This window comes from Rhipicephalus sanguineus, chromosome 2 (assembly GCF_013339695.2).
Source record: "Rhipicephalus sanguineus isolate Rsan-2018 chromosome 2, BIME_Rsan_1.4, whole genome shotgun sequence".
In the NCBI taxonomy this organism is placed as follows: Eukaryota; Metazoa; Arthropoda; class Arachnida; order Ixodida; family Ixodidae; genus Rhipicephalus; species Rhipicephalus sanguineus.
The window spans coordinates 22,172,113-22,185,525 of NC_051177.1; the positions used below are offsets into that span (position 1 = coordinate 22,172,113).

At 45.2% G+C, this 13,413-nt stretch overlaps 2 protein-coding genes across 4 annotated transcripts in view; both read right to left on the reverse strand.

The window, feature by feature from the left end:
- Nucleotides 1-6,143: 6,143 nt before the first annotated feature.
- Nucleotides 6,144-9,756, reverse strand: LOC119382503 (39S ribosomal protein L48, mitochondrial). Its single transcript, XM_037650214.2, has 6 exons — nucleotides 9,656-9,756; nucleotides 9,513-9,549; nucleotides 9,356-9,445; nucleotides 9,160-9,296; nucleotides 8,933-9,035; nucleotides 6,144-6,402 (listed from the first exon to the last, which is right to left on the reverse strand). Exons 2-6 carry the CDS (start codon nucleotides 9,531-9,533, stop codon nucleotides 6,193-6,195), a joined length of 561 nt encoding a protein of 186 aa, XP_037506142.1. The 5' UTR covers nucleotides 9,534-9,549; nucleotides 9,656-9,756; the 3' UTR covers nucleotides 6,144-6,192.
- Nucleotides 9,757-11,895: 2,139 nt separating this feature from the next.
- The window catches only part of LOC119382504 (THO complex subunit 2), a 112,120-nt gene continuing 110,602 nt past the window's right edge, over nucleotides 11,896-13,413 (reverse strand). For all 3 annotated transcript variants that reach the window (XM_037650215.2, XM_049412222.1, XM_049412221.1), the window contains one exon: nucleotides 11,896-12,165. In XM_037650215.2, coding sequence (XP_037506143.1) covers nucleotides 12,111-12,165 — 55 coding nt within the window. In that variant the 3' untranslated portion in view covers nucleotides 11,896-12,110. The remainder of the gene's footprint in view (nucleotides 12,166-13,413) is intronic.

The window sequence follows — 13,413 nt, forward strand, 5'->3', positions numbered from 1 at the left end:
AAATGTTATCATCACGTGCGCGTGGGTGGTGGCGGTACGTAATAAGGAAGGGGGGCAGAACACGTTTAGTGTTAAGACACGGCTGTCTTGAGCCGCGGCCACATTGTGAACGAAGTCGCGAATAAATTTGCGGCATTTACATTGCTATTATATGCCAAATATGTACTATGAATTTACGTAATCATCAAGAAAAGGCAAATGCATTGATGTAATAGACACTTGTTTATTGTTTTCTTGATACTTTCGATAATTCGACATTCGGTTAATTCGAAAATTTTTTCCGCGGTCCCGAAATCGCATACAAAACACATACGTAGGACATCTCTCTTGCACGAGTGTTACCATCCGCGGTGTGTCCCTAATATTCATTGCAAATCTGCATGTTGGAATAACGCGAAATATACGAGAGATCATCTTAGATGCGAATGCATACAAGACGTCCAGTGTGAGAGACAGATCTCAATGAGACCCGGCGAGGTTGAGTGGGTGTGAGCGGTAATGGTCGAATATGGGAGCTAGTGGGCGTGTAAACGCGAGTATCTGTGAACGGGAGTGTACTTCAGTATGAACGCATGTGAGTGTGAGTAGAGCGGAATGCTTGGCGTGAGTATGAGTGATGTTCAGGTTCATGAGTAGACATGGGAGTGAGTCATTTCAAAGGCGTGAGTATGAGTGAGTGTGACGGGAGGGATGTGAGCAGACATGAGTATGAAGGTAACATACTAGTGTATGAATGTGAGAGTACCATGAGTATGAACATGGGAGTGAGTAGCCATGAGCGAGTGTGGTACGTGAGTACAAATGGCTGTGAGTAGGTGTGAGTAGGCGTGAGTGAGTGGCTATGAGTGTGAGTAGGGTGAGTATGAAAGTGAGTGAGTGAGTGAGTACTTACTATGAGTGTGAGTAGGCGGGAGTAGTGAAGGCGAGTGAGTGGGGCTATGAGTGTGAGTAGGGTGAGTATGAACATAATTGTGAGTACACTTGAGTATGAGAGTACTTATGAGTGGGCGTGCACGTGAACGCGTGAGTATGAACGTGAGTGAGTGTCAATGAGTGTGAGAGGCGTGAGTATGAACGTGAGTGAGTGTGAGTGCCTATGAGTGTGACGTGAACAGAGTGAGTGCCTATGAGTGTGAGTAGGCGTGAGCATGAACGTAAGTGAGCCTATGACTGTGAGTAGGCGTGAGTATAAAGTGAGTGAGTGCCTATGAGTGTGAGTATGAGTGTGAGTAGGCGTGAGTATGAACGTGAGTGAGTGCCTAAGTGTGAGTATGAGTCTGAGTAGGCTATGAGTGTGAGTGAGTATGAACGTGAGTGAGTGTCTATGAGTGTGAGTAGGCGTGAGTATGAACGTGAGTGTCAGTGCCTATGATGTAGTGAGTAGGCGGAGTAGGAACGTGAGTGACTGCTCTGAGTGTGAGTAGGCGTGGTATGAACGTGAGTGACTGCCTATGAGTGTGAGTAGGCGTGGTATAAACGTGAGGAGTGCCTATAAGTGTGGGTAGGCATGAGTATGCACATGAGTGAGTGGCTATGAGTGTGACTAGCGTGAGTATGAACGTGAGTGACTGCTATGAGTGTGAGTAGGCGGAGTATAAAAGTGATGTGAGTGCCTCTAAGTGTGAGTAGGCATGAGTTATGAACATGAGTGAGTGGCTATGAGTGGAGTAGTCGTGAGTATGAACGTTAGTGAGTGCCTATGAGTGTGAGTAAGCGTGAGTATGAAAGTGAGTGAGTGCCTATAAGAGTGAGTAGGCGTGAGTATGCACGTGAGTGAGTGTCTATGAGTGTGAGTAGGCGTGAGTATGAACGTTAGTGAGTGTCTATGAGTGTGAGTGGGCGTGAGTATGAACGTGAGTGAGTGTCAATGAGTCTGAGAGGGCGTGAGTATGAACGTGAGTGAGTGTCAATGAGTGTGAGAGGGCGTGAGTATGAACGTGAGTGAGTGCCTATGAGTGTGAGTCGGCGTGAGTATGAACGTGAGTGAGTGCCTATGAGTCTGAGTAGGCGTGAGTATGAACGTGAGTGAGTGCCTATGAGTCTGAGTAGGCGTGAGTATGAACGTTAGTGAGTGCCTATGAGTGTGAGTAAGCGTGAGTATGAAAGTGAGTGAGTGCCTATAAGAGTGAGTAGGCGTGAGTATGCACGTGAGTGAGTGTCTATGAGTGTGAGTAGGCGTGAGTATGAACGTTAGTGAGTGTCTATGAGTGTGAGTGGGCGTGAGTATGAACGTGAGTGAGTGTCAATGAGTCTGAGAGGGCGTGAGTATGAACGTGAGTGAGTGTCAATGAGTGTGAGAGGGTGTGAGTATGAACGTGAGTGAGTGCCTATGAGTGTGAGTCGGCGTGAGTATGAAAGTGAGTGAGTGCCTATAAGAGTGAGTAGGCGTGAGTATGCACGTGAGTGAGTGTCTATGAGTGTGAGTAGGCGTGAGTATGAACGTTAGTGAGTGTCTATGAGTGTGAGTGGGCGTGAGTATGAACGTGAGTGAGTGTCAATGAGTCTGAGTAGGCGTGAGTATGAACGTGAGTGAGTGCCTATGAGTCTGAGTAGGCGTGAGTATGAACGTGAGTGAGTGCCTATGAGTGTGAGTCGGCGTGAGTATGAACGTGAGTGAGTGCCTATGAGTCTGAGTAGGCGTGAGTATGAACGTGAGTGAGTGCCTATGAGTGTGAGTCGGCGTGAGTATGAACGTGAGTGAGTGCCTATGAGTCTGAGTAGGCGTGAGTATGAACGTGAGTGAGTGCCTATGAGTCTGAGTAGGCGTGAGTATGAACGTGAGTGAGTGCCTATGAGTCTGAGTAGGCGTGAGTATGAACGTGAGTGAGCACCTATGAGTGTGAGGAAACGTGAGTATGAACGTGAGTGAGTACCTATGAGTGTGAGTAGGCGTGAGTATGAACGTGAGTGAGTGCGAAAGCGGTAAAAATTGGGGTGAGTGAGCATGAGTGAGTATTCTCTTACAGTGCCGACCTATGGCTTCAACTCATGCGCTATGTCTTGCGGCCCGCGCGCTGCTCGTACCATGCCGCTGTATTGTTGTTAGGATGTCTCACATGTGCTGCGCTGTGAAGGCGTGCATTTATCGTCTCTTTTTGGCGAATCAACTGGCCTTGGATTGCGGCAGCAGTGCTAAAATAAACGCATAGACTTCGATTACAGCAAAACAAGTGTTCTGTAATCGTATAATAAGGCTTCATTTAACCGCTAGCGCGCTGAAAACGACTGTTACATTCATTACATTAGTGTTCAGGTGAAATAAGGTAATCCTACAAAAATCACATGTGCTTTCGGTTTTAATTTTTACCGGCCCTACAATCGTGATCGCGTCCACCAACCAGTGTTGCAGGCATGTTTCACGCCAATGGAAGACCAAACGCAGATCGAAAAATTCTGTTTTAAAAATTTCTACTCACTTTCCAGAGAAACCGCTGCAAGGTTGGACACATCAGACGGTACGCTTTCTATTGCGGTACAAAACAGAAAAGCAATGAAGGACGGTAGACAGTCTCTTCAATATTTTTTTTTACGATAGCAACCCAGGAAGTTAGCCCTTTAGAATTTTTAGCCCTTCAAGACATATTGTAAAAATTCATTCACCCATTTCATGGCCAGTCCTCTGTGTTGGGCGACCAGTAATTTCACGGAAAGCGTAGACGGCAAGGAGCAGTGAAAGACTTTTTACAAGCACTGCCTTTTTACAGCGGCTCTCTGTGGCAAGGACATTTCCGTCGTCCGCCGGCAAAGACGTATGTGCCACAGAAATTCGGCAAACCCCCCTCACCTTTGGTCCACTAAAAACGAAGGAAACAAACGATCAGAACACCAATTAAGATGGTGTACGAAACTCCAAGCGCATGCGGCAAGCCAGTCAAGACGACGCATGCCGCGAGAAAAAGACGCATGTTGCTCGAGTGGAAAACCTTAAAGGGGCCCTGCAACACACTTAACAGCGAAGCTGTCGAGCGAATCGCTCCTTGGAGTCGATCGCAGAAAACCATCTTAGCGGGTATTTGCCACTGTACGGCTACCTGAGAACGAGTACAAAAGAAAAAGAGAAACAGAGAGACCGAAAGAAAGCTATAAAGAAAGAGAAAAATCCTTGCCGTAAGCAATTCTTCACAAGGCGGGATTCGAACCCGCGTACCCTCGATCCCTTGGCGAGCGTCCTCCCCACTCGGCTATCCAGGCACGCTAGCACAGCATAGCATAGCCTTGTGTCGTATAGTGCAGCAAGGGGGTGGGAAGAGAACTGAGCGTGAGCAGGGGAGATGTGATTGTGAGGAGGGGAGAGAGTAATGCGTAGCACAGAAAAAAATGAGGAGAGAAATAGAGTAAGAAATGCAGAAAAAAGAAAGACAGAACATCAACGAAAGTAGAGAGAGAAAAACAAAGAGGAAGCAAACATCGCGTCGTCTAGCGACCAGATACCACACCACCTGGCCAAGCCGCGCATGCGCAGTAGCTAAGCCACGCCCACCGACGGAGACACCGCGCGCAACCTCCGCTCCATAGTGCATAGCCTGGCTGCGTACTCCCGAGGACGAAGCCGCGCATCTCGAAGCTAGACGTGTCGTTTGACGGGAAGCACTAGTGGCGACGGGTCTGCGCTTCACTGTGCCAAGCTTTGCGCGACTTAGTGCAAACAGGTCGCATTTTTTTGCATGGTCAGAAAACGCTGCCAATCGGTAGTCGAGGCTCTTGAAAACACGTCAGCCAAACATTATAGCGCAGCACGCGGCCTGGAATTCACAATTAATTCTCAAAGTCACCCAGAAATCGTTCCCTCTTCTCTCGACAAATGATGCCATAAACACAAATGACAGCGCCATAAACCCAATGTCCATGGCATTTGGCTGATTTGAGCATTGTGAGCTGCATAGTTACCAAGGCCGCCGCGGGATGCGCCACGTGCCCGCGATCACGCTGAAAGCAAGCCGCGCATTCAAAGAAAACAAGAAAATAAAGTGCTCAAGGTCATGACGTGCGCTGACGAAAGGACGCATCTTTTTATTCCCCCTTGTCATCTCCCTCCTCGCGTAGCTTTCAGCGCGCTCGCTAGTACGAAAGGAGAGAGAAAGCGCTTGAAGCGTTCGAAAAATCCCTGCAACTCCACTCGTACTTAACGTATTCTAAAAATTTTCGCGGCAGTCGATTCGCGGGGTAATAAGCTTTTAATGAAGCCATTCGACGATTACTTGGAAAAGTGTTGCAGGGACCCTTCAAGGGGACCGACAACCAATTTTTGTGGTGCCTGTTTTCTTTGGTGCAACAGAAAGCTTATTAGTCAAAGTGTCTAATCACTGAATGGCAACGCTGAAAAGTGCGGGAAACATTTAGTATCAGAATTTTTCGATCTGCGGCGACTATGAAATCGTATAAACACAAATTAATACATGCTGCAAACAAGCGCGGGAGCGGTTCGTGTTTGTACAAGCCGTTTGCTGCGCATGCGTGCACTCCGCGCGCATGCGCCGCGGCTGGACATGTTGCACTAACGCTAAGAATAACAGAGAGCTGAGCTACTCAGTAAGTATTCATTCTAAAAGACTGGGTGTGCAAACACGGACACAAGAAAGAAGACACCACAAACGCCAGCGTTTGCGGTGTTTTCACTTCTTGTGTCTATGTTTGTACGCTGTCTTTTATGTTGCACTAGCTGCCGTGAAGGCAGCGTCGCTTCTCAGTGTGCAACTACTTTACCTGAGCAGCATTGAATAGAGCGGGGACAGGTAATAATATACATACTCTAATTTTGAGCACTAATTATTGTGAGCATGAAAGCATCAGGCTACGTTCAGCAAAGACTCCATAATCCAGCTTCAAGGCTCGTCCGCTAAGCTGCACAACATACCTTCACAGAGTGAAATGGCTCCTCGTTGTTTTTATTTTACTTTCTCTTGTCCGCGCTGTTTACTTCCTGGAGAAGATTGACCAACTGGCCATTTTACTTTACAAAGCACACATCCACTTAATTATAAAATGACATGAGGCAAATCGTATTACCAGCCGCTGAGACCACCTTGGCGTGGCAATGCAACCTCCGACTTACACTATGGAGATTGCAACGCAGCGAAGCCAAACGCCAAGAGATGTGAAAGCAGTATCGGAAAGAAAGTCAGGGGAGACGAGACAATCAAGCGTTCCGAAGGCGTCCACAATTTATTTACAAATAAAGCTATACAAAATGCATTAGAACGGCTTCTTGACGTGCTTCGACGTGGGTGGGTTGACTATTTCGTCAAGCTGCCTCTGTAGCTCTTCCAACTCCAGGTCGGGAACGTAGCGGATCTCCTCGTGCTCGGGGAGGTGTCGGTGAACACTGAGCCTGACGCCCTCGGCCAGACTGAGCTGGACGGCCTCCAGAAAGATGGGCGCCATAACTCCCGACAGTTCAGACACCTGCCCGTTAGTTGGCCAATTTTTAAAAAGGGACAATGAAGCAAAACAATCAGTTTAGAATGGTACAATTTGATTACAAAAACCTAATCGCAATCGCTTGGGGAGAAGGGTTGGTTGACACAGTAAAAATAGCTCCTTTTATTGTTTTTAAAATTTATTTTGTGTTCAGAGTGCCACACATGCACTTCAGGGTGACGACAACAATTTCACAGTATCTTCCTCCATTTGTACCACTTCATTGTAGTCTTTTTTTTTTTTTGAAGGTTGAATGTGTTAGTCCATTTTAAATGCAATGTAGAACATTATTAACAATAAACAATGAAACCCAAGTAAACGCTGCCGGTATCTGTGATGCCCCGAGAAGCATGTGTGGCACCTCGGATAGACTGTCGTGTGATATTGTAAACATTATCAAATTAGGCACGTGCAATGCCTTCGTGTATGTGAAATACACAAAAGTGTATTCTTTAGGCCAATCTGAGCCTTATAAAATATACCTTGACTTTGTTTCATGCGTGCGAAATTTCACCTTAGCGCAGGTCAATGTGCCATGATGTCACACAACACTTGATGTATTGTAGTGTGATTCGCTCCATATTCGGCTCACCGTTAGCGCATAAACGCCATGAATTTAAATATTGTTCAGTAGCTCACGCGAATGCCACATTATTCAAGCATCTCTGAGTGAAAGATCATGCACAGCAGCAACCATGTGCACATATTTTTGGAAGGTGTTTATCACGTTCTGAGACTACAGTGTACTGAGAGTCTGAGACAGTCTCCGTGTGCTCAAGAGGCTACTCCAACCTGTGTGGGGTGTTTGTGTAAGTGTGTGTGAAGGTGTACGCCGTTATGCGTGCGCGTATTGCCGATCGCCCAGCAAGAAGAGCGACCCCCCTCCCCATCCTTTAAGCACCGTAACATAACCCGACGCCACAACACAAACACAGTCAACATCTTTTTCGTTCTGCCCAGCACATTCTTGACTCGGTGTGAGATTTTCAAAAAGTGCCGACTTTGATACTCAGCTTCAAATTAAGCACTCATTTATATCGGTGATACAGCTTGAAAATAAAATGACTGGCCAATCCCATCATCGCCACCATAAGTTTCTGCGTCTCATATGAAAATTTACAAACAGTCGTAAACGCCCTTCCTAGTCAAAATGTATGAACATACATGTCACAGTGGCTTATCATGGCAGAATTCCAATAAAGAGTACCGACACATGATCTCCACATCCTATAAGGACGTGATGAAAATCCTATGAGGAATTTACAATTTTTGTGTGTTTAGATTACCTCTCTATATATGGCACAAGAGTTGCACCGCGTCTTGTACTTTTTCGCGCGAGCTGCTAGGAAGAGGTGGAAGAGGTAGGCAGCACAGTGAAACAAGGGATCGTATGAGGGTGAGGGTAGGTGCCCGAGTTACGATCACCTTCTGGCAACAGAATGTGAGTATCGTGCGCACAGAGGGGGGGGGGGGTCGAGGACCAAGAACTGCTTACTTCTCCCACCCTTATCCCGAGAAAGCTGGAGACCAAGGGCAGGCCGGTGTGATGAGCACGTCATCGCTTTACATTTTTACTTTTGTATACCGTAAAATGCCGAGCAAGCGCCCCCCCCCCCCCCCCCTACGGTGAAGGATAATCCCACCAGATTTGGAGGGGGGGCGCTTGCTCGGTCCCGGACCGAAATTCAAGATGGCGGCGGGAGAGCCACTGAAAAAAAAAAAAATGCCCGCGCATGTTTCTAAAAAATGCCCGCGCATGTTCTAAAAAATGCCCGCGCATGAAATGCTTTATTTATTTACTGTTTTTATTCCCCCTCGTCACTGTCAAACCATTAAAGCAGCGATCGGTTTGACCAATATACGACCGGCCACATGACAACGGAATTTCATAAACATTAGATACTCATTCAGTGTACTCATTCTTGTGGTTCTTTTTACACAAGCGATGCTCGTCTTACAAAAAAAAGGGGGGGGGGGGCGCGGGAGAGGAGGGGGAGGGTGGGGGGGCGCTTGCTCGGTCATTGGCATTTATTTCAGATCTCCCGAAAAAGGGAGGGGGGCGCTTGCTCGGCATTTTACGGTAGGCTGCCAAGCTTGTTTTTTTGGTTTTTCTCTCGAACAAAGTGGGAATGGGGGTGGGGGGGAGGGCTTCCCCTAATGGAGAAGCCTGCGCACGCCTTCGCTGTTAGGGCCGAGAAACAAGACTGCGACCGTTCTTTCACTCTGTATCTGAATCACACCTGCCGGCTTTCCAAAAGCTTATATCGCCAAATTCGTGATCGAAACCCAAAGTACTTGCTTCATGGTTGCCGCGGAGCGAAACTATTGTCTCCGATTGTCACTTTTGAGGCACACATATTTCACAAATGCAGCTTTTCTAGAGATCGCGCGGCCGATCGACACTTTACTATTGTTTCCTCAACATTTCTTAATCAATTAATTGCACCGTGCTTTAAATAAATCGCTGCTTCGGCGATTTAGGTGTTAGCGCATGCAGGGGCAGGTAACTAATCACCTGGATGTTTCGCTCGTAAACGTTTAGCTTGAACGTGTCTTCGACTGTAGTGCTCTGTGGTTTGTATGTAGATATCGTCATGGATTCAAGAGGGGTAGCCCAGCTGTAAGAAAAGAAAGCGAACTCGTTGAAAGTGTCTTCGTACATCAAACATACTAAAACTGGAGCCCCTTCAGCAGTGCGTTAAAGTCAGACAAGCAGACTATTAGCACTAAGCGACTGCTTACCATTCTGAAACCCGAATGCCCAACATCGAGGCTATTTTAGCCACTTTTCTGGCGTTGTTTTCGAGCACGGTGAAGTCGTAACCTTTCAGCTGGACGTTAATAAATCCTTCGTACACTGGCAGAGGCGGTTGCAAAAACTGCACGTGAGAAAACAACTGAGAAACATTGTATCAACACACAAGATGAAGAACTACACCTTGAGATATTCTGGTTCGTGGTACTTCATGATGGACCTTGAGTTCGTGACACGGGTCCTTAAAGCCCGACTTGTGAGCTGTAGTAAGGTCTACAAGAAAGTAGCAGACGAAAATCAGACGTTTTATTTATGAGATCATCGCGAGGGATATGCTTACCGATACTCCGGTCCTGTTCATGTTGACTGTGTCGTTGCTATGATAAACGGGAAAGGCAAACATGCCTCCGATAAGTTACCATGGAATACTCATACTGAAATAGTATGTCAGTCTAAGGGGGCAGACACAAAAATATTGCTTACCAAAACTGCCGGTCCCGCAAAACGTGCGAACACCAATCCAAACCAACCAGAGCCTTGTCTCAACTTTTCTTGGCTACCATTTGGCTACCAATCGGATTATGCAATAAGCGTCTCAAACATGGCGGCCATGACGTGCTACTCACCCGTAAACAGCACACAAAAGCATAGCCTTCGAGATTTGTGGCGAGCACAGGATGCATTATTGTAAGAAACTCTGACAGGATGAACTCACTTCTTTGAGCAAGAGTTTGAACACCACGTATCTCGCACGCTTCGAAAATATTATTTGCGCAAAACCTTAAAACTGCAATTCCAAGCATGTCAAATATTTACACGTTGTTTTTCGTCTCTGTGCAGTGGATAAACGTTCAACGGAATGCTTTGGCGGGCTAGTTAACGAATCACCTGAGCGCACTCATGATAGGGAATCTAAAAAAGAAAATTCAGTGGTAAACAAGGTTATGGAAGGCACACTAATGCACTGCGAACCCAATGACAATGTAAAACGCTTCCTAAAATTCTCGGGTGGTGGTGTCGAGAAGAGTCGTGACACCACCAGCGTTTTACATTGCCATTGGGTTCGCAGTGCATTAGTGTGCCTTCCATAACCTTGTTTACCACTGAATTTTCTTTTTTAGATTCGCTATCATGAGTGCGCTCAGGTGACGAAGTTGTGCGCTTAGGGTGAACGACGCATGTCCTACCGGTATATGGTTGGTATAAAGAGTTGAGTGACGCAATAAACCACGTCAGTTGAGAGTAGCGCTGTGATCTGTCTTCTTTCTTGTGTCATTTTTTTGCGCTAAAACAAGCACTATTGACACAGGAAATGACAGCGCATCATTTCTCTGCCGCAATGCGCCTAAAATTATCAGTTTTCTCGGATTGAAATTGCGCTCGAGAAACTATGTTCCATGCCTCCGTATGTTGCGGAAACCGCATCTGAGGGGAGACCCTGCTTCTAAAACATGTTTTTTGTTTTTGAGCATATCATTATGAAACTTTCACAGCTTATGTATTTTTATGTGCTCATTTCAAACATGCAATTATTCTTCTAATACAATATGTAGTTTTGAAACTATTAAATAGTTTTTGTATTGTTAGGAGCAGGCTTTATTTCTAAATTGTGAGTTATCAAGCAAATCAGCATATCACAATAAACTGGAATGAATACTGTATGCAATAAAACAAGAATGGATGTTCTAGGCCCATTTGAACATAAGTTATAGTATGTTGAACATTCCCAGCTTGATCACAGTTTGACCGAGCTCGGCATTGCTCACTTCCCAAGTGTTCAACGTACTGCAATTTTTGTTCAAATGGGCCTAGAACATCCATTCTTGTTTTATTGCATACAGTATTAATTCCAGCTTATTGTGATATGCTGATTTGCTTTATAACTCTCACAATTTATAAATAAATCTTGCTCCCAACAATATACACGAAATATTCGATATTTTGAAAACAGCATAGTGTACTAGAAAAATAACTGCATATTTGAAATCAGGACATAAAAATACATAAGCTGCGAAAGTCTCATAAAAATGTACTCAAAAGCAAAGAAGTATATCTCCGAAGCAGAGTCCCCCCCTTAAGCTTGTTACGCACTGTAGACTTCGCCGTCGTGAGTGCAATGCAGTTCCACTCACCTGTAGAGCGATGTCCACTCCAACGCTGCAGCCATTCATGAAAGTTGTTACAAAATAAGCTGCTTGTTTTTTTCACAAAATGTGCTCGACTCGACAATACTAAGTATTCACTATGTTCAAGGCGACAGGGGCCTTAAAAGCAGTGTTTCACACCAAAATTAAGAGAAAAAACAGTGAAGTTGGACCTCAGTTTTTCTGGGAATGGTAGATAATAGCACATCAACTTCACGTTTGTGACTTTACTGAAGGTTCATACCTTTACTGGCATAAATGGCTCAAATATCAAAGCAATCCAGCTTTCCAAATTGGTTCTGTACACGTGCACAATCACTACAAACTGCTGTGCTGTAATGACATTTTGTTGAACACAATATGTAGGTCACGAAGCCATTTGAAACTATACAAAGTTTAGGTGAATTAATATACTACATAACGTATCATTCCGATGCTAGCTCAATTGTAATGCTTCAGGTTCCCATCAGACATGAGCACCAGAGTTTCCTCTAGAAATTTTTCTAGTAAGCTTTGTGCTTAAAAAGAAGCGTTGAGAATATGGAATAAGGAACAGCTGGTTCCTGGCACCACAATAATTTTTATTGTACAGAAACAGGCCAGGAGATGGAGGATGAAGCAGGCAACATGAACAGCTTGACATTGCTAACACAATGAGATGTTTATAATGATCAACAAAACGTTTGTTTCTGTACAGGCACTCTTGGATGTGACAAGGACGGGCAACCGATGACAGCAGCTTGACACAGCAACCAGTGGTGAAGTGGGTGCACTCTCCAATTGGAACATGATGATCAGAACGATGACCTCTTCTTTGCAGACGCTGAACTGCTGCTACTAGAACGATGAGTATGAAAAGTTAAGGAAGCAAATATAGAGCAACTAGAACTGTCACAGTAAAGAGCATAATAATTTAAAAATTCAGATACAAAAGTTGTACTCAGGTTTTTCTAGTGGGCATATCTGTATAGTTGTGCCTTCACACAACTAATGGTGCCACTCATCATTGTTCAGATGAAGACAAAGTGCTACTATCTGCACATATTTGAGTTCGTCTCTGGCACAGTCTCATTGCGAGAGCCACAACTGCAGTTTCTGTGTTATAAAAATATTCGAACTGTGCTTGTGTCCACTATATATGGGGAAAAAAAAAGACTGCAGAGCTATTGGTTTGGTAAACTTTGTGCCTCAACAAAAAGCTAGCTTAGCAATTGTGAAAAGGACCATTTCACTTGCACACTGTACCAACACCTGAAGTGCAAAGCATTTTACATGGAACTTTAAATCTTTACGGTCTGAAACCTTCACAACTTTCTGGAAGTCTTGGTGCGAAAATATTTTGCCACTTTTGAGCACCGTTAAAGAAAAGCCACAACTGCGCAAGAAAAACAAGTCAGATGTTCCTTTTTGCAGTTGATACTGTGCCTGCCTTTCAGCTATGTTATATGGGCAGCGTGTGGTGCCTAACAGCGGACCGCTGCAGCCATACTGCGTTGTTGGGAGGGGCCGGACAATGGACTGCAAGGAGTTAATACAACTAGCTGCAGAAGTATTGTTCGCACAGCTTACAAAACAGCCAAGGGACCAGTGCTGTTGCTAATTACAAAGCACTCCCCCAGCCATCCCACACAACTTACCAGTCTGAAAGGACTACATACATATTATGCAATAGTGGGCAGATTTCTTAACACAGTGTTTACCAATTCACCGCAGCACTTACCTTCTACTGCATATTTTTTAAAGAGATTCCTTTCAGCTATTTCAGACATTTCTCTGAGTGTTCCAAACAATTCTCAAGGCTCACAGAGTCAAGAAGGATATTGTTTCTTGTCGTCACGATCTGCTCTCCGCTCCCCACGCATTTTTGGTGCCACTCATCATTGTTCAGATGAAGACAAAGTGCTACTATCTGCACATATTTGAGTTCGTCTCTGGCACAGTCTCATTGCGAGAGCCACAACTGCAGTTTCTGTGTTATAAAAATATTCGAACTGTGCTTGTGTCCACTATACAGTAGAACCCCGCTGATACGTTTTTGAAGGGACCGCAGGAAATAAACGTAAGAGACGGGAAACGTAAGAGCCGAAAAACGGGAAA

Excerpts from the sequence above, each read along its gene's own strand:
- LOC119382503 (XM_037650214.2), bottom strand. The coding sequence starts at position 9,533 with ATGAACAGGACCGGAGTATCG. Across the intron at positions 9,446-9,512 it reads TGAACAGGACCGGAGTATCG|ACCTTACTACAGCTCACAAG; the intron begins GTAAGCATATCC and ends ACTTTCTTGTAG. Across the intron at positions 6,403-8,932 it reads TTTACGAGCGAAACATCCAG|GTGTCTGAACTGTCGGGAGT; the intron begins GTGATTAGTTAC and ends ACTAACGGGCAG.